At 41.7% G+C, this 20691-nt stretch overlaps 1 protein-coding gene across 1 annotated transcript in view; it reads right to left on the bottom strand.

Moving 5' to 3' along the window:
* Positions 1-4797: 4797 nt before the first annotated feature.
* Positions 4798-20691, bottom strand: part of KIAA0586 (KIAA0586 ortholog) — a 66906-nt gene continuing 51012 nt past the window's right edge. The window contains exon 30 of the mRNA XM_068192113.1: positions 4798-5206. Coding sequence (XP_068048214.1) covers positions 5061-5206 — 146 coding nt within the window. The 3' untranslated portion in view covers positions 4798-5060. The remainder of the gene's footprint in view (positions 5207-20691) is intronic.

Raw genomic sequence — 20691 nt, 5'->3', positions numbered from 1 at the left:
TTGTATCTCTTCCCAACTGTTTTTTGGGAGCTGCCTAGACCATGGGCAAGAGCCCCACTGGCTTTTAGTTCAAGAAATTTCAGGGGCTTCACATCTCCCTTCTCCTCAACAACTTTGGTGCAGGATCTGCCTGCCTGGGGCCTTTGAGATTAAGTCTGACCAGAAGGACAATGATTCTCTGCCCCAAGTAAATCCTACAGAGGGGGTGAAAAAGCACCTCTTCCCCTTCTTGCACTGGAAATATTGGGGAATTACCTCCCCCATGATCAAGGCACCTCACAGGCTTCTGATTCCACATCTTACTTGACTTTTCTTTCCTTTCTCTATTTTAACCTAAATAGGAAGTAAAGAATAGAAAGAACCTAAAGAACCTAAATAGGAATAAAGAACAAAATAACCCCAGTGCTATAAGAATCCCCTTTCTGTACTTTGCTCTCAAGGCAAAGAATGAGAGTAAAAGACAAAACCAGGCCTCCCCTTCTACCCAAAATACAACAAAAGCTGCAGACATGGATACAGGACTGTGGGTTTGTGTTATTGACATTACAGGAACAAAGCCCAGGCCTTATTCTGGCCTCTGCTCAGCTGGCCACAGCACCACAGTGAGATTTCCATAATTTTATTTGGGATTTCTGGAAAAACCTTTTGTGGCAGTCCCCTGACCTGGCTCAAGGATGCCACAGCACTGAGATTTGGATAAGGGATCTGGCCACATTCACAAGAGCAAGGAACCAAAATCCCATCCAAGTCCTGGAGGGTTGGGGGAGGCATCAACACACAATCAAAATAATGAATATTTTGAGGTAACTTATGAAAGACATGCATCTAAATCAGGAATGCAGCAGAAAAGGGAGAATAAAAAAGAGATCTCCATAGGAACAATCCTGCCAAGAAGGCAACTATCTCAATGCTTATACAGAAGCTTTCAGTTCCACATACAAAACACCACTGGGACACCTCTGGGAAGGCTGGATTTCCCAAGCTGTAACAATCCCACAGGATGCAATCCTGCCCCCAGTGCTTGTGCCAAGTGTTCACAGTGAGCTGTTAAACAGTTGCAGGGTTCCAGCTCTTCCGTGGCTGCATTTCAGACTGGAATCCAACAGAATTTTTGCACATGTGTCATTTTACACATCTGAGTGCTTAATCCACTGGGAGGAGGTTGGCACACACATCTTTCCTCCATCAGAACAGAAATGTTATCCTGCAGCGATTCATAAAGCACCTGGGAAGGTCAGCTCATGTTTTTAGCAGTTAATTTTGACAACTTCCATCTCTGAGCTATGAACAGGAGTAACAAAAACCTCACTTTTATCCTATTTCCCACAATTCAGATAAGATGGAAGTGTGCACATGAAATTTTCTGCTTCTGATATTGAAAACCAGATAAGCGGAGCAGGGAAGGGTGACACCAGCTGGAGTCCTGTCCCAGAGCCAGGGCTGGCCTGGGAGCTGGGATCTCCCCCTATGCCAGGAATCTCATGTCCTTCCACTCTCACCATACAGCAGCTCTCTTTTATCTTCAGCAAGGGGAGAAAAGGGGAAAAAAGCCTTGGATTCTTGAGCACCTCACTTCCAAAATGCCAGATTTTCCTCATCAAAGTCAGAAAAAGATTCTCTGCAAATATAAAAGTTTCTGACATTTCAGTTTCATGCCTTCCAAGCACTGCCACTCCAATCCATGAACAAACAGCCTCGTTCCAGAGCTTTCCCAACATAAGACACGAGCAAACTTCACCAGGAATTCAAACAAACCCAAAAATAAAGCCAGGGGTTTGGTTTCCATGCTACAACCCTGAAATCCAATAACATCCTCCCTACCCCCTCACCTCTCTGCTGCTGAGATTTAACTGAAAAATAGAGCTGTGTAGAGGTGGTTTTTTAATACTTCTCCTGGATGGAATTCTATTTGATGCTGTTAAGCTTTGATGACATACCCCAATGACTGGCTTGGAAGAAATCCATTTAGCAAGCTTGCAAATCACGCTGTTTCAGTTCCGTGAGTGCCCATGAGAAATGTGCATTTTCAATCATAAAAGCTGTAGAAACAAAATGGAACTTGGAGATGCAGACAGAAAAATTCCTTATCAAGGCTTGGCTGTGCTCACAGAACATGTGTTTACCATTTCCAACTCTGGAAAACTACTTACAGGAACCTGAAATACGAGACTGAATCCAAAAGTAAGAAATAGATAAATTTCTAGAAGATACGTTTAGGGTTTGTTTTTTTTTTCCATTTCAAAGTCAAAATGGAGACAGATAAAAACTAAAGCAACCCTCCTTGCTCCCCCTGGCTTTTCCTAGGAATATAAAGAATTGAAATATGATCCATGCATGGAGTGCCAGATTTACATAGGTTCCCTTATGTTTATGTGGCAGGACACATTGTTTTGGGGAAGCCTGGAGGAAGGAAAAGCCAAGAGTTTGCACTTTTTTCACCTCTCCAAAATGCTCTTTGAATAGGAACAGCAGAGGTTGCAGTGGGGATAAGGATTAGCAGTTCCCACTGCCATCCATGGTGTAATCCTCACCAGCAGCACATCTTGAAAGCTCAGTGCCAGGAACCCAGAAGCTTCCAAACAGATCAGTCAGTCACGACAAGCTGGGAGAGAACACAGCCCTGTGGGGAATTTTAAAAACTGACTGAAAATGGTATTCATTGGGCATTTCCTGACATATTTTCCTCAAAAAAATTCCACAATTCTGTCAATGACAATGACAACACCTCTGATTAATTGCAAGAGAAGATAATTGGAACAAAATGTGAGATGCTCAGCATTGCAGACAATAAAACCCCACGCAGTAATTTTGCTGGGATTATGAACTGATGGCCTCTCCCACTGGTTGGGCTGCCTCATCCTTTCCTAAACAGTCTCCTTGCCTGTGTATCCATCTGCTGCCTCCCATCCCATCCCCATCCCTCATCTGTCAGCTCTCTGCATGTTCTCAATTCATTTACTGCACTTTGTTTAGCAAAGCACAGTCCTGACCCAGCCTTGCAGCCCTGGGCACAGGAACAGCTCAACTGCTCTTTACACTGCAACAAAGGGCACCTAAATTATACATCAGCACCCTGAGCCATGCAGGAGACTGACAGAGCCCTTGGAACACAGCTCCAGGAAGGTTTGCTCTTGCAGGAAAGCTTTAAGTTTAAGAAGCTCTTGCCCTCTCCACTGCCTTTCCTTATCCTCTCACTTGTTTTAGTGCAATCGCTTGTTGCAGCAACTTTTACTGCAGAGTAAAAGAAGACATCCGTCCTCCCCAGAGAAGCGGTTGTTAATACAAAGCATTGATTGGGTCAATAGTGGGATTTAAAGTGCAGTTCCACAGAGAGCAGCAATGAACAGAACTGTGCAGATCCGTGTCACAGCACCACAACATTGAGAAGCAGCTCCCTGCTGGTGCCAGGGGTTGTGGCATCAGGTGCTGGAACCCAGCTCCCAGAGATGCCATCCCATAGACTGGATCTTAGGAAGAAATTCTTGATGGTGAGGCCCTGGCACAGGGTGCCCAGAGCAGCTGTGGCTGCCCCGTCCCTGGCAGTGTCCAAGGCCAGGTTGGATGGGGCTTGGAGCAGCCTGGGATAGTGGAAGATGTCCCTGCCCTTGGCAGGGGAGTTGGAACTGGATGGTCTTTAAGGTTCCTTCCAGCTTACACCATTCCATGGTTCTGTAATTCTCATTTGTGCTTTTCCTTTTTTTTAAAGTGATGTTCATTTTGCACAAAGCCTGACACTCTTACCCCCACCCAAATCTGCTATTTATGTGTCTGTCACAACAGAAAAGAGCACAACTCTGCAAGGTGCTTAAGAGACACCCTTGAAACCTGAATCCTGGGGATATTACTGACCTTGGAGGCTGAAGCTCTCTCTCTTTTTCCATTTACCCTTGCAGAGGCTGCAGCAAATTACCTGAACCTTGTGGTCAATGAGATCAACATAAAGCCAAAAGGAACTGTGAATATTTGTCTGTTAAGGAGAGATTAAATCAGTGCAGGCTCCAGAAAATAAAAGTCATGGGAACTGTTCAGGGTTATGAGTACTTGCAACAACTGCAGTATGAGTATCTGCAACTCTCGTAAGTGATGAGGAGCAGAGCAAAAAGCTGTGTTTGCCCTGCTTAGAAAACAGCTTCTTTCCCAGTTTTTCTACTGGAACATATCTGAATTCCTGTTTTTCACTTTGCTTGGATGCTGTTTGGGACAGGTGATCCCACCTTCCTCCTGGATCAATCACCTTGTCCTGACAGAGGCTCCACAAAGGTGGAGCAGTCCCTGGAAGAGTGGCACTGTGTCCATACACTTGCTGTTAACCATTACTGTGGCATTCCCAACTGAGATTGTCATGATTCTGAAGGGCTGAGACTGTAGGAATTGATTCTGTCACATGAGAAGGAAAAAAAATTACATTAAAAGTGTAAAGAAATAGCCTTACTTACACAATCTCTCATTCACAGGCTTCAAGATGGGAAAAAATCTTTAGGGAAGCAAATATGAAATGCTGAGAAATTCTTGTAAGTCTAAAAAAATTGATTCTTCATAATAACAATACAAATTCTAGAGGTCTTTTTCACACACAGTTTTGAATTACTGGCTTGTCACAGTGGTCTTCTAAGGATGAACAACCTCTGGTGATACCTAGAAAGAGAAATTTCTCTTGCAGACTTTGGTTCCAAATGCATTTCCCTTTGGCTCAACATTTTGACAGTATTGATGTGATATTGAGCCAAGAGGTTTTTCATAAGTGAGACACATTTTTGTTGTGGATTTTAATAACAACCACCTCCACATTCACCTATTATAATAAATATTTAAAAGGTCTTTATTGACTTCAACTCACGACGATTCTGGAAAAAACTGAATTTTATTTGCTTAAAAATAATTGATATATTCACAGACAGAATCATTTAAAATAATAACAAAATTATAAGAAAAAAATAGTAGAAAATAAACAGTACTGGGAGACTGTTATTTTGATGGAACAGCCAGACTATCACACTAGACAGACAAACATACCAGCCACAACATCTTCAGACAGAGGCTGCCATAAACAGCCCTAAGCTTTAAAATGTGTCTGTCCCTGAAGAATCAGAATCTCCACGTGCACTGCTCAGACTCTGTGTTTCATTAGCTGTGCTCGTGCCAGGCAGCTGCACTGACACCCTTGCTGCAGAAAGATGTGGATTCAGATGAGGGGCAGCATCCTCTCCTAAAAGAAAAAAAAAAAAAAAGAAAAAGGAAAACTGAAGTCATTATTTGCAGTCTGTGACAAATGACTGAACTCTGCTGAAGTCATCTCCATTTTTCCATTTTCCATGGCAATACAGGTACACAGACACCCCTGCTGCCCACAGTTCTGAGGCATTTCAGAGGGTGCTGCTTTAGCCAGCAGAACTCTCCTTACCAGGAAACAAAGGGATGAATTTCTGTGCACATACAGAATCCCAGAATGGTTTGGGTTGGAAGGGACCTTCAAGACCATCTCATTCCAAGCCCCTGCCATGGCAGGGACACCTTCCACTATCCCAGGTTGCTCCAAGCCCCATCCAACCTGGCCTGGAACACTGCCACAGCTTCTCTGGGCAACCTGTGCCAGGGCCTCCCCACCTTCACAGGGAAAAATTTCTTCCCAATCTCCAATTTAACCTTACTCTCTGTTGGTTTCAAGCCATCCCCCTTCATCCTGTCAGTCCATGCCCTTGTATAAAGTCCCTTTCCAGATTTTTGGATGCCCTTTAAGTACTGGAAAGAGTTGAGTTTTATATATACACTGGGTTGTATTTACGTACAGATACACCACACACACACATGGATCTATAATCTCCAGTAGGCCCAGAATAATTTCAAATATATATACTGGTGTTTCTGGTGTTTTCCACAGCATTGGAATGGGATCCATAGAAAAGTCATGGGCAAAAGTTAATGTATTTAGCCAAAGGAAGGAGACAGCTGAATCAATTCATGGAGCAAGGAGAGGAAGTCATGGATCAGGGCAGAAACAAAGAATTAAGGAACTCAGGAGAAACAGCACCGGCACTCAAGCACAGAAAGAGCATTTTGAGATTTCTTGTCCTGGGGGCATTTAAGTGCAGCAGCTACAAGCAAAACAAACATATCTGAGTCCATGTACAACAGCAAAGTCTTGGAGTTTGTTCTTATTCCAATAAGCTGTAACAATTCTTCCTTCCTCTGTGATAGACTAGGTAATTAAAACACTATTTTCCCAGTAAAACAAAAAAGTTAGGCTTTCTTTCACCCCAGTTAATTATCTCCTATGTCATTGAAGCAGTCATCTGCATTCATCTGACTGGCAGCAAAGCACACTTCGAATGGCTAATTAAAACAAAACCCCACTGCTAAAATAAAATTCCATCGGTGATTTTCCTGCTAGAACAGCAGCCAACAGCCTGGGAAATCAAACATGAGTGAGGCCAAAGACAGTAAAGGCAGGACAGGCAGCGACCTGTGCCAGCACAGCCTCTTGCTAGTCAGGAAGGGAGCAGGAGCACAGGAGCATTTCTTGTGTCCTCAGGGAATCAGCACATCACCTGAATGTGAGAGGAAAAAGATTTGGGGAGATCTTAGAGCAGCCTTCCAGCACCTAAGTGGAAGAGAGCTGGAAAGGGATTTTCCACAAGGGTATGAAGTGATGGAACAAGGGGGAGTGGCTTTAAAATAAAAAAGAGCGGAGTTAAATGGAATATTGGGAAGAGGGTCTTGGCTGTGAGGGTGGGGAGGCCCTGGCACAGGGTGCCCACAGAAGCTGTGGCTGCCCCTGGATCCCTGGAAGTGTCCCAGGCCAGGCTGGACGGGGCTTGGAGCAACCTGGGATAGTGGAAGGTCCATGCCCATGGCAGGGGGTTGGAAGGAGATGGGCTTTAAATTCCCTTCCAACCCAAACCATTCTGGGATTTTGGGATTCCAGTCTGTAGCTGTGTTTGTGTGATACAAAAAGGCTGCTGAGAAGAAAAGCCAAGGGTTTGTTTGGTCAGACATGAAAACGACACAGTGAAAACGTGACTGTGCAGTGCCCAAGGAAGCCTGGCAAATCATCCTCCACCAAAGCCCCTCTCCAACACTAGACATAGTTTGATGCTTTCAAAGCTTGACTTTCTTAATAATTTCCACAGTCATGTCACATTCCATGATGTCATTGTTTCAACAGCTGTTTTCAGGTTTGTTAAAAAAAAAAAAAAAAAAAAGGGAAAAAAGGGAAAAAAGAAAAAATGAAAGGAAAAAAGAAAGTAGTATTCCCTTATCCCAAGGCTCTGTCGGAACTTCTCAAGTCTTTGATTCTGGGAGTGCTAAAAGAAAGTATCATATTAGTCTGCATTCCTCCAACACATCCTCTAATAAATTTTACAGATATACTACAGATTATTTTTGCAATAGTTATAAAGTGCTAAAAGACAGAAAAAAACCAAAAAGAATATTTCCATCTCTGTGCTCAACAGAAAATTTACCAGTTCCTGAGCTAGCAAAATGTCTTTAACTTAAAAATACCCAAAGTCAACACTGCTCTTTTTTGAAGGCAGAAATCTGAAGTGTCTGATTTTGTTAAATTCACACAGAAAATACAGAACGTGGATTTTCAGCATTTTAACTGTGAAAAAACTGTGGCTATCCTATTTCAGTTAAATGGGAGATTCTGCTCCATGACTGTAACTTCCCAGGACTGAAAGCTGCTAGTCCTGAAACTCTACATTGGCTCCAAAAATACAACTACCAAGTTACTCTCACATGTGTTTTATCATTATTACCTTTTGCTGAGTGTAACCCCGTGCACACACGGTGCATAAAACACTTTATATACACATCCAGGGAGGGGTTTGGGAATAAAGACACAAACAGAGGCAGACTGGTTTAAATCCTTGTATAGCCCCTGGTCTGCTCCTTCTTTAATAATGTGATATTCCATTTCATGTCTTCCCCTCATCAGAGAGCAGCTCATAACCAATATTAAGATGGTTTCCTCTTTAACACTGAGTTCCTTACCAGAATGGTTAAAATCATTTGATACACCATAAAAATGGAAATGAATTTTTTTTCCTTTACAAAGCACGAAAGGGCGAGCAGGCAGGTAATCTTCATGGTTTCCCCCCCACCACCTCCTTTTTTAGAGGCTCTGGGAGTACAATTTTGTAATCATGTAGTTAGGTGCATTTATAAAAATTTTCCTTGTTAAAATCCAATAAATGGAGCGTGTGACCTTAGGTGACCTCCAGTTTTCCAAATTCATTGTCACCATCTAATAGAATAAATTCCTATGAACTGTGAAAACTGACGCTCTTGGTAAGAGAGTCCTTGGCTGGTAGAAACTCATCAGTGACTGAAAACATCTTGGTGACCCACGGATGGAAAAGGTCACATTTCAGATCAGAGATTTTTCCCTGTTCTTGGCACTCTGTAACAAATTCATGTACAGTGCTTAATTTCCAGACCTTTGTTTAACAGAAGCATAAAAATTAATGGAGTGTCAACCATGCAGTGACCTGTGAAGGGAGTTTTTCTCTAAGAGGTACTGTCACACTCAGAATGTGCCATATACAAAAGGTGTCAGGAATGTGTGCCAAGGGAAAAAGGAATTAACCACACTGAAGGGAGGTTTGGTTACTCACACTGTATAGCAACAGCAAGAACAAAGAAAAATGGTTAAAATCTTTCTTTTTGAATTTTTCTATTTGGCAAAATAAAAAGACTAAACAAGTCTGACTTTCAAGCCAAATGAAAACCATGTGCTTTAACTCCTCTGACTGTATATATGGTGTACATATATTAAATAAAACTATTTTAAAACTATCTAGGGATGAAAGAGAGCCATCTCTTGCAAGTGAAATTGTAATCATGGAATCACAAAATGGTTTGGGTTGGAAGGGACTTTAAAGACAATCCAGTTCCAACCCCTGCCAAGGGCAGGGACACCTTCCACTATCCCAGGGTGCTCCAAGCCTCAATGTCCAACCTGGCCTGGAACACTGCAAGGGATGGAGCAGCCACAGCTCCTCTGGGCAACCTGTGCCAGTGTCCCACCACCCTCACAGTTCTGGATTTTTTTCCAATATCTAATCTAAACCTACTCTCTTTCATTTTGAAGCCATTCCCCCTTGCACTGTCAGTCCATGTTCCTGTAAATCATCTCTCCCCATCAAGACAATAAATAGGGAGGGTTTGAAGGATCAGGACCCAGGTTATTTTTCAGTATAAAACCAGAACCATAATTACTGTAATTACCTACATATTGCTTCCTAAAATTTCAAAACAATCCTCCTTCTATTCCCCAACTGAAGCAGCTCTCTTCAAGAGCAAGAATAAACTTCCAAGATTGTAAAAACAACTCCAGTGCAGTGCTCTCATTCCTTTAATAGCAGGGGCTGATAGGAATGGCTTGTTTCTTCTTCTGCCAGATTCCAGCTGCTTCTTCTTTGCTTATTCCTGACTTCAAAGTTTCAAACACTGTCCTTCCTGTCCCAACAAATAACTTCCTCCAGATGGCATTAGCTCAAGTGCTCTGAGCACTGGGATAGCACAGCACCTGCGGATCTAACTCAGCATCTTAAAATCTTCATTGAAGGTGCCTTTTTTTTTTCTGTCATTTCCCCATTTTGCTTTTTCCCTACATAAAAAGATTTACATCTGGCATACAGTTATAAAGACTATTAGAAGGGAAAGAGAGTTGTCAGAAATTCTTTACACTAATGGCTAAAGCTAAGTAGAAGAACAAATGTCTACGGGCTCAAAGGTAACAGAGCCACTGGCATTAGGAACGTTTTATAGAGTCACAGAATGGTTTGGGTTGGGAGGGACCTTCAAGACCATCCAGCTCCACCCCCTGCCATGGGCAGGGAACCTTCCACTATCCCAGGTTGCTCCAGGTTCCATTCAGCCTGTCCTGGAACAATTGAATGGATAGGGCAGCCACAGCTTCTCTGGCAACCTGTTCCAGGGCCTCACCACCCTCACAGGGAAGAATTTTTTTCTAAGATCTCGCCTAACTCTGCCCTCTGTCAGTTTGAAGCCATTGTCCATTGTTCTGTCACTCCAGGCCCTTGTCCAAAGTCCCTCTCCAGCTCTCCTGGAGCCCCTTTAGACACTGGAAGGGCCTTTAAGATCTCCCTGGAGTCTTCTCTAGGCCAAACATCCCCAGCTCTCAGGCTGTCAGCCTCTCTTATCTGCACCTCAATTCTCCTCTCTTATCTGTTCCTCTCTTTTCTCTCTCAGCCTCTGCTATCTGCTCCTTTTACCTGTAAGCAAACCTGTGAGGTACATTTTGGACCAATATGTGTCCTGGCCATGTCTCCATGGGTTTGTGTGGTACCACAAGCAGAGAACCCAAGAAGTGGCATTTTTGGCAAAATCAAAATTATTCCAGGCTTGCTGGGCTAGCTAACACATTCTTGGATAAGAAACATCCATATTTTGATGTAAGTAATTCTGAAGGCTGCACTGAAAAAAGAAATTACACTGCAATGTCAGTCATGCTGCTAATTATAATGATATTTAGCATTTCCAGTTCGGAGTCACATTTAGCTGTATTGTGCATACTGGCTATTGAATGTTTCTGGATTCAATGGTTTATAAAGATGAAAGTGGGTAGGTTATACAACTAAATGAACACAATCTTTTCAGGAATAAGCAGGACCATCAACAAGTTCTCAAATAATCCAAATTTTTGGGCAAATTATTCTCCATTTATTAGAAATGAGAGTTCCTCCTACAGACCTTTTCTTGCTCTTGTCACCTTGAGTCCATGGGCTTGTTTAGGTTATTGTGGAGAAGCTGGCCTTTCTCAGCTCTGCCAGAAATGTGCTTTTTAGGGCAGGGGCTCTCTCGTTGTTGTGTAAATGCTTTGCCACTTACCTGGCTGCAGGTGAGAGCTCTGCCTTCCACTGGGACAGAAAAGAAGAACAAGATATTCTGCAAATGCCTGCAGCTCTCTTTTTTCACCCCAACCCACACTGCCCCAACTTACAAACAGAAAAGACTCAAGGCAAAACAAGGCCAAATTTCTAGGGCTGAGTTACATGAAAGGGGTACATTTACAATTAAAACACTTGAGCTGTTTTCCAGAAATGGACAGACATCTGGAGGAATTGAGCCAAAAATGTCTGGATTTAAAAGCACGAGTCTACTGCTGGAGCTGAAAAAACATGGTTTCATTCTCAAAGGCTGCAGCCAAGTCATAAACTTCCATAAGTGGGCCACAGACACCAGTGGAGACAGAAAACTATATAATATGAGTTCAGTTCAAGTTCTGACCTAAACTTGGCAAATTCCACCTTCCCCTCGGTGTCATGTACTTACAAAAACCCAGCACACAGAAAATAAACACGTGTATACACACACTGTGCTTTGCTGTTTGTTTGTGTAACCCCCAATGTATAGCCCAGCTATAAATATTTCCAAAAAGAAAATAAATGCAGATCCCCAGCCAGTAAAGGAGGGTGGGGCCAGGCTCAGCAGCTAACAAATATTTCATAGCAGAATATTTGAAAATGGTTTTCTCCTCCTCTCAAGTTGGAGTTCAGGGTTCAGTGGTTTTTCCAAAACACTATATTCCCACCAACAGCAACACTAAACAGAACAAAAACTAGAAATACATTAAATAAACTAGAACCAGATTTTTCAAAATCCTAACACAGAGACCAGCAGGGAAGGGCAGACAGAAAGCAGCTCCAAAAACATCTAGAAATGAGATTGCAGAGTTTACTAAATAAATATTTCCTTTTGGTGCCTAAAATCTACTCTGCTCCTTTAGATCTGGCATCTTGTGCTCTGTAGAACCTCTCACAGCTTAACAAATTCACTCCCTGGCCACATCTCTTGCTGCTGTTTCCCACAAATCCCTTCCAAAACACGTGTAATGATCTTTCCAAATAACTACAATAATTACTAACACTAAGAAGAAATATTAAAAGTGAATTTGATTTTTCCATACAGATGGCTGTGATTTTTGGATGTGCAGTTGGCTCAGAACAAATAGTTTAACATTTAAGCACTGCTCTCTCTAGGCAGCAACCATTTTCCTGAGGAAAACTCAGATGAGGCTCTGTGGCAAATATTGAAGTTGCAGCTTTTCTTTCAAAATAAAAAAAAGGAGAAGGAGTTGGTTCCTTACTGGTCCAGAGTCTTTGAAAAACCACCAGGAAAATGTGTATCTTGTTCAAGGGCTAGGGGGAGGAGTAATCCCTAAATCCACAAGAGATAACCTAGGTAAACAGCTGGTGGAATCAGGAGAATCTGACAAGTGATAATTAAAAATCTGCAGATCTAATAGTGTAATTAATATTTTACTTATTCAGTAAAATTAAATATCACCTACATACCATTTTTTTTCTAATTTTATGCAAAATCTGACCAGCAAGGGGACAGAAAGGTAATTTCAAAAGCATATTTCTAGAATATATTCGGCTCTGTTATTCACACCTTCATGTTTGGGGCTCCAAAAGATATTTTAATGCCTGTATCTGAAACAAAATAAAGAAGCTAAAAAAAAAAAAAAGGAACTGGAATGATCAATTGTGGGAATTCACACTTAATTCTACGATAAAGTTCTGCTGAATTCCCTTAGGATGCAGAGTCAGTCAGTGCAAAGCCAGCAGTAGGACTGGCTCCACTGAGACCTCCTATCTTAATGATATTAATTGCAGCAATACTGCCTCCAGCTTATCTGCATCGTGCCACAGTGCCAGACATAACAGCATTCACAGCCTTCTTGGGGAGTGGCAAGGAAAATAAATAAAAATCAAAGCATCTTTTTAATTCTTAGAAGTTACATGGCCTCCTTTTATTGAACAACAATTTAAAAATAATTTTACACGAATAATTAAAGTTGAGCGACCAAAGTCAAGTGCTGCTTCACCATCAATTAAGATCTGAAAATTAACATCTTCCCAGTTCAGAGCTAAAATGCAGGTGGGATGTCCCTGTGAGGCTGTGGATCTCCATCTTTTGAAGTGCCCAAGGCCAGGCTGGATCCTGGGGGGATAGTGGAAGGTGTCCCTGTCCATGACAGGGGGATGGAACTGGACAATTCCAAGCTGTCCTGCCAGATCCCCCGATACCAAACACCCAAAAAAATCCTTAGGAATCTTAGAGGACAAGTTTCAGTGAACCCCTGTAAGAAGTCACAAGTAATTTTCACCACTAAGAAGTTCAGTAAAAGACCTTGATGAGCTCTCCCTCAAACAGGCAAGAGGATTTCCTGGGCAAGGAGGTTTTATCCCATGGCTGCAATCTGCACCCAGATTTGACTGAAAGTCAGAGAATGGACATCAGAAAGAAAAGAGAAAACTTTCTGCCTGAAGGGCAGTGCTGCAGGGCAGAATTTTCTCAATGCAAGTCACTCCTCACATATAATGGAGTCACTAAATGCATTCTTAAAATAAAAAATTAAATAAGGTATACACAGTATAAGGAACTTCAAATAAAAAGTGTTTTTCTAGATGACCACAAGCAAAATAGCTTTTTTTCTCTACTCTGAATACTAAAATATTCACATGATCCTGTGATTTGTTTTGATGATTTTCACTAACAAAGTCATGGGATTCCCCATATGGAAACAGTTTGCCAAGCCTCCCATTACTGTACTACCATTACCATCACCTGGCATATTAAAAATGCTTATACCTACAGCACAATTACCCCAAATTTTTGTAATTACACCTTTTCAAAAGAAAATTATGAACATTTTCCCCAGGAACCAAACAAAACAAGACAGAACAAAACCCAGCCCGATAGAGTTTGCATTTTCCAATGGTCAGTCTAATAAATTCCAGAACATCTCCATGCACATTTCTAGTACATGGACAAACAAATTTGTAAGAAATACATCTTTGCCAGCCTTTTGTTTAGCAGTAGAGGGTGGCCACTACAGGTCTTACCATTTGTAGATATCAATGACCTTTGGAAAACGGGTAGGAATAAGCATTTCTAGGAAGCTTAGAGAGGCAAACAACTTTTCTCTTAGCTCAGAAAGAAGATTAAGTAAGCACATGTTCAAACAAGGAAAACATTAAATGTCTTTACTGGATGATCTGGGAGCTCATTGTTCTAGAAACATAAAATCATTTAAGTTAGAAAACACTTCTAATATCATCAAGTCCAACCATTAACCCACCACCACCATGTTCACTCTTAAACCATGTTCCCAATACCACATCCAACATATTTTTTCAACATTTTCAGGAATGGTGACTCCAACACTCCCCTGGGCAGCCTGTTCCAATGTCTGACCACCCTTTCAGTGCAGAAATTTTTCTTAATATCCGATCTAAACCTCCCTTGGTGCAACTTGAGACCATTTCCTCTGGTCCTGTCTGTGTCCAGATCCTATTTTGACCTGCTCATGAAATGAGCACTCAGTGTGATGACAAGTAACTCTGCCTTCACAATCTAATGCCTGGGACCAGAAACTTGGAAAGGTCGGAGAGTAAATATATGATTTTATCTTGTGCTATTTTAAAGTTTGTTAAAATCTAAAAGTATTAAACTTTGTGCAATAGAGATAAGAATTCCTCCTTAAAGAAAAAAAAATACAAAAGCCTTGGCTTGTTACATGGGAAAGAGTAAAACCAAAATTCCTTTGCAATACTTGGGTGAATCTTAGCTTTAAAACAGTAGAATAAATGAGCTGGAGAAATGCATTGCTCTACATTTACGTTGCACATGAAGCACAGTGCACCACCTTCTCTACTCTCTCTTAGCCACATCAGTGATTTTAATAACACCACACCCCCTCCATCTGTGCTAAGTGGTACAAAACACAGGGGAACTGCAGCTCCCACCAGCACTGTGCCTTTCAAAGGATTCTCTGCCAGTGAACAGTTTCCAGCAGCACCAGAGAAACCAACAGCTCTTGTCAGGAGCTGCTCTGCACAAGCCTTGGAGCTGGTGTCAAGCAGAGCCTTGAACAGACCCTTTTCCATCAGGTTCTCATTTGGGCAGATGCTCTTTGCCTCTGAAGCTGCAGCCACACACACACAAGTTGAAATTTGGGATGCTGGCTGCATCAATTTCCTCCAGGAAGCTCTGCAGCTCTTTGACTCTTCCCAGCTCAAACCTGGTGAGCACCCACATCATCCCTCAGTGCTTTAGGTCACGAGCAGGATTAACAGAGCTTGTTGGCATCTGAGGGAAAATCATTTATCAGTTCTCTGGGTTTAAATATCCCTGACCAAAATACAGGGAGGTCTGCACTGCAGAGGAGCATAGATGGAAATCCAGTCTGCATGTGTGGGAGCACAGTGTGGGCTCTGCCTGATGATGGACACAACTTGGAATTATCCAACCACTGAGGCTGGAAAAGTCCTCTAAGGTGGAGGGCACAGACACCTGGCTCTGTGCATCATTACAGAGCACACACCTGAATTCAGGAGCTGTTATAGGAACAGCAATTACACAAAGCTCCTCAGGAAAGTGGCTTTTGCCAACCCTCCACACACCTGACAATGCCACAGACTCAGTTATTCAGCACAGTCCTGATCTGACATGATGACACCCAGCGTGTGCCGGCAGGAAAAGCACAATGGCCAAGGGAGTCTTAGCTCCTGTGCCTCATGGAATTTAATGGCTCCCAATATGTTACCTGAAGCAAATTCATTCACATTATACACACAACACACTCCCAAGTTCAGGAACGCTTTCTCTGCAAGCATCAGACAAAGCAGTCTGTTTTCTGGCAATTTCTCTCACATGCTACAATAAGACCAGGATTTTAAGAAATGTTATCCATTATTTTCTTTCTTTCTGCCTCTTAAATATCAGGGAAGAACTCAGTCTGGAATATACTTAAAATTCAATACATCTGCAAGTTGGGGAATATGTTTTCTCTCGTTACTACTCTGTCACTGAGCATTATGCTGCCTACACAAGAGCAGGAGAGAACAAACACTTAAAGATCATCTTTCTTTAAACACAACATTTAAGTGTCACTGTTATTTAATGCAATATTGGGGTTTTTTTAAATCTTGGAGGCAGAGAAGACACGTGTTGCAAAATCTCTTGCAACAGGACTGTCTCCGACATTGCTGGAAGCCTGGAAAGGGTCTGGATCATGGCTGGGGCCTCTCTCACTAATTCTGCAATGCCAACTGCAATGTAGTTTTAACTCTACTATTTCAGAGTTCTCCATTCCTTCAGATGAGAAGTAAACAGGTTAATGCAGACTCATTGTGCATTGCTCTGTATTTTTAGAGAGCTACTTGGAAAGGGAGTAGTGGAGTATCCAAGGTGTAGTTTTATTCACACAACCTATAGTTATCACACACAGAAAGTTTCCTGGAAACCTATTCTAAATCTGATAAGTAAAATCCTCATTAAGAATCATTTGCTTGTTTAATTTCCACTTATTGAGCTTTAATGCACCATAAAAGTAATAACAACAGTGCCTTAACTAAATACTGCTTGTCTTGTATTCATTAATTTCAGAAGAACACAAAATTGCCTGTAGATACAGGAAGCTGCTGGAAAATAAAAAGGAACCGATTGCATAAACTCAAACGAGAGAATTTTTTTTTTTTTTTGTGGAACATGGAGTTCAACAAAAATGTATTCTGTTCACTGTACACACGACACCAATGGGAATAAGAGCCAGTTCAAGTTCTAAGTTACCATTACTTGGGTAATGGCTTCAAGCTGCAAGGCACAGCTGTATGGGCCCAGCCAGACAGGCTATCACAGCAATGCTTTGATAGCATGGGGCCCTTAAGTGTCAGGATATAGAAAAGGCAGCAGTTGTTGGCTGTGAAAACAGTCTGATACAAACCAGATGGGGACTCGCTTCATGGGCAACACAAAGGAAAACAATTGGCTCATTCAACAAAGTCAGGCCACTGCCCCAGAGAATTAACAGAAGACAATAACAGTCAACCAGAGTTGATGCAAACAAGAAACAGCCATGTGGTTAGGGTTTAAGGAATTGTTTCTCCTCAGACTAAACATAAAGTTTTGATTTCTAATTCTCATATTCATTAATTTCAGTCTCGTTTACAAGCCCCTTCTTCCTCCAAAGTCTTCCGTGTAATTCATTTATGTAGCACCAGCCTTCACACACCTACTTAAACAAGAAAAAAAAATCTATGACAAAGGCAGCTGTATTAATCTAATGTTTCCTGAGGAATGCCAAGACCAGAGACAACTTTCTGAACCGTGGCAGAACAACATTACAGACACACAGAGCATTATTAGACATATTTGCATGCATATGGCAATATATTTACTGATTCTTTTTGATTTGAAATGCATAAAGCCCAATAGGTCACATGCTGGGTTACCAGAGTACAGATGTCCTCCAGTTTTGTGAAGAGTTCTTCTGGTTTCTTACTTACTTTTTTTTTTTTTTTAAGCAAACTTCAGATCAATTATGTTGCCACATAAGAGTTTTGTCAGGCTACAGTTAAAAAATCTATTAAAATAGCTATTACCAAACCTTTTTTGAAGCAATCAAAAATTTTAAAACTGCCTATTTCAGCCATGATTCAAAAAATCCCCAGCCCACTCATTTTTAGAAGCTTGTAGCAGATTATGGTCCAAAATCTTAATTGCTCTTGCTGTTTTATTACAGGAAATATGAAAGTGACATGTGCAAAGGTATTTTGATTACAAATTACTTACAGAGATTGCACAATAACTCAGACCTCTAAGGGCCTTCTGCAATTTCACTCTCAGACTGAAAACATCTGAACTTTCTTTTCATTTACTTCAGACTATTCCCTCTGGCAGGCCCTGCACTGTGGAGCTGCACACGAGTGTGAGCACTTGGATGGCACCAAGGAAGCCACACCTGGAAACCCAAGCGAGGACCTGGGCTTGGAGATGTCCTGGATACCTTGTGACATCAGTGTCCCGCACATCATGAAATCACAGAATGGTTTGGGATGGAAGGAACCTAAAAAAACATCTTGTTTTAACCCCCTGCCATGGCAGGGACACCTTCCATCATCCCAGGTTGCTCCAAGCTCCAATGTCCAACCTGGCCTTGGACACTTCCAGGGATCCAGGGGCAGCCACAGCTTCTGTGGGCAGCCTGTGTCAGGGCCTCCCCACCCTCACAGGGAACATTTTTTTTTCCTAATACCTAATCTAAACCCACTCTGAATGTATGCCTCTTATTGAACAGGCTGACTCTGGAATGACAGAGGGAGTTTGTCCTTTAGGAAAGTGAAAAAAACCCTCTCTGAATTAATGAATCAGAGATTCAGAGGCCCTAATCATCCCCTTAAGTGGTTCTTGCCTTCAGCTGCTGTGGTTCTCCAGCCTTTGAGCATGGCTTCACTTCAAAAAAAGGCCAAAAACAACAAACTACCACAAACTGTAGGTAGAAAAACCAGGTTTTACCTCAGTGTCCTGCCATAAACACAGAGCCAACAAAGCCATTGTGTGCTGTGCACCCTCTGAGCTAAAACATCTCCCCGGCAGAACCACAGGGCTGATTTCCAAAAGCGCAGCCAAATTCTTGAACCCTCTGCTGCAGGGCTGGGCTGTCACATCATAGCAAGAGAAGACTTTGCCTGCAGTGCTGCTATTATTCATTTTTCACATCATATATATTGAGGTCAGACCACATTTTCTACGTGCAGCTGAAGTTTTGGGTTGAGTCCCTCTGTTCGGTCGTTACCAGAAGATGCCGAAGCTTAGGAACAGAACAGCCTTTATTTATCAAGCCTGAAAACCTCAGAGATACTGGCAGTCATAGTCCTGCATTAAAAGCAGATGAGAGAAGAGCAGAAACCTCTTTAAACGCCAGGTCTGCCTGCAGAGGCAAACCCCAATTGCTGTTATAAAAAGGGTTTTGGACATGGTCTGTCAGAGAACGCCTGCACATGAAGGGCAGCTGGAGCAGGGGGAGGCACGGCTGCCCAGGCTCCCTCAAAGTGAGGATTCCAACAAGAAACTGCTCCCCCCTTTCTCTCTCTCTTTTTTTTTTTTCTTCTTTTTAATCAGGAAGGAAGCTTCATCTTCAGAAACAAGCATTCCCTGTGTAATCTCCCTGCCTGGCTGTGTCTAGGAGCAGGTCCAATTACTGAAATAAGCAACGTGCGCTTCTGAGAAGTCACTGGTGCATTTACACTGTAACTCAAGCTAGTAAATATTTCCCATTTATAACTCTGATTTATGTAACAGGGCACAATGGCAGCTGTTAAGTAAATTAAACAATTTTCTCAAGATCTGTAATTATGGTTTCAGGATAATAAAAACACACTAAAAGAAAAAGTCAGAAATTAGGCAATTTGCAATGAATTCCGTGCTTTTTATTTCTCCTGAAGATACAATGGCCTGACAAGGACAGACACTGCAGCTGTTTTACTGTCTTTAAACAAACACAGCTCTGCCTAACTCTTGCAATATGCACAGTGCCTAAAATGAGGTCATGATATGCAACCCTGAGATTATTACTTTAGTGTATCAACCTGAATTAGGATGGAGAGCAGCAGATAACATAATAAATCTAAGCCACCTTGACTGGCTAATTTTGAGCCAAAATATAAACATAATTCTATCAGATCTAGAAAAGGTGAGATACATTTTCATTGTTCACACCTGGTTGATGATTTATTAATTTGTATTAAAAATACAGGCCTATATGATATTAAAAAAGACTTAACTGGAAGGCAAAGTCATGCTGTACACAAAGAGGAACGGTTACTGCTCTGCAGCTAAATCACTGGGGAAAAAAAATGCATTTCACAGACCTGCTTCATATTTTGTGTCCCACTCAACAACCTTCACTCAGGTTGTTTAGAACTGTGCTTAAAACCAGCTCTTCCTTCTTTAAAAGCTAAACATAAGTTTTAGATTAGAGCAGAACGACAGGACATACAAAGGTTCTAAATTAAGTTTTTCTAGGTGTAGGGTTTTTTTTCTCTCCCGAATGACAGAACTATGATAAAAACCAGAGCACAGTAGTCAACAGACAAAGTTTAACCCATCTCCATCATTTACTACTGTTCCTTGCAAAGGCAGTCACCAAAAGCACATTTGCAAGTGGTATTTCAGAGATGAGATGAGGATTTGTTGTATTTCACATACAGAATCAGTTGCATGGAAGATGAAGAGGATTTTACTCCAACTTTATGTTAGGAAATGTTATTCCACAGAGTTACAAAACACAGCCCCATGTGCAGCCTCAGCCCTGAGCAATAGGTCATGCATGACAATTTTAATCTTCACTCACCAGTCCTTACCCTATTTTTTAACAAAAATGCTGCTTTGGCAGCCTGCATTTCTCAAAATCAGCATATTATCAGAGAGGAGCATTACTGCTATCTACATAGTGTTCTTCATTTGGAAGACATCCTAGATAACATTTACTCCATGCTGTTGCCTTAGTTGAAAATTTCATGGGCTCCTATTCTTAAGAAATTAATCCTGAGGGCTTGGGAACCCTATATTTATATTTAATTATAAGCAGCCTCTGTATCACTGTATTGAGAAGGTGGAGCTGCACAAACCTGGCTTCTCTTTGGTGCATGAAGTCGAAGGTCTGTTTACTCCCAAGCATGTAGAAAAACAAGAAATAAAGTACCTAGGAACAACACTGGTCACCAGCATGAAAAGTACCTGTAAGTGAAGCCCTTTCACAATCTAATAAGCAGTAGAATTTTAAAAATACAATTTGATTGTGGACACAAATTGTCTAAATATCCATCTTTATTGGCCACTTTGGTTATAAGCATAACTTTACAGCCTTGCCTTTCC

Source organism: Anomalospiza imberbis, chromosome 6, assembly GCF_031753505.1.
Source record: "Anomalospiza imberbis isolate Cuckoo-Finch-1a 21T00152 chromosome 6, ASM3175350v1, whole genome shotgun sequence".
NCBI classification, from domain to species: Eukaryota; Metazoa; Chordata; class Aves; order Passeriformes; family Viduidae; genus Anomalospiza; species Anomalospiza imberbis.
The sequence above is the reverse complement of the archived record's forward strand: the minus strand, read 5'-3'. Positions and strand labels throughout refer to the sequence as shown.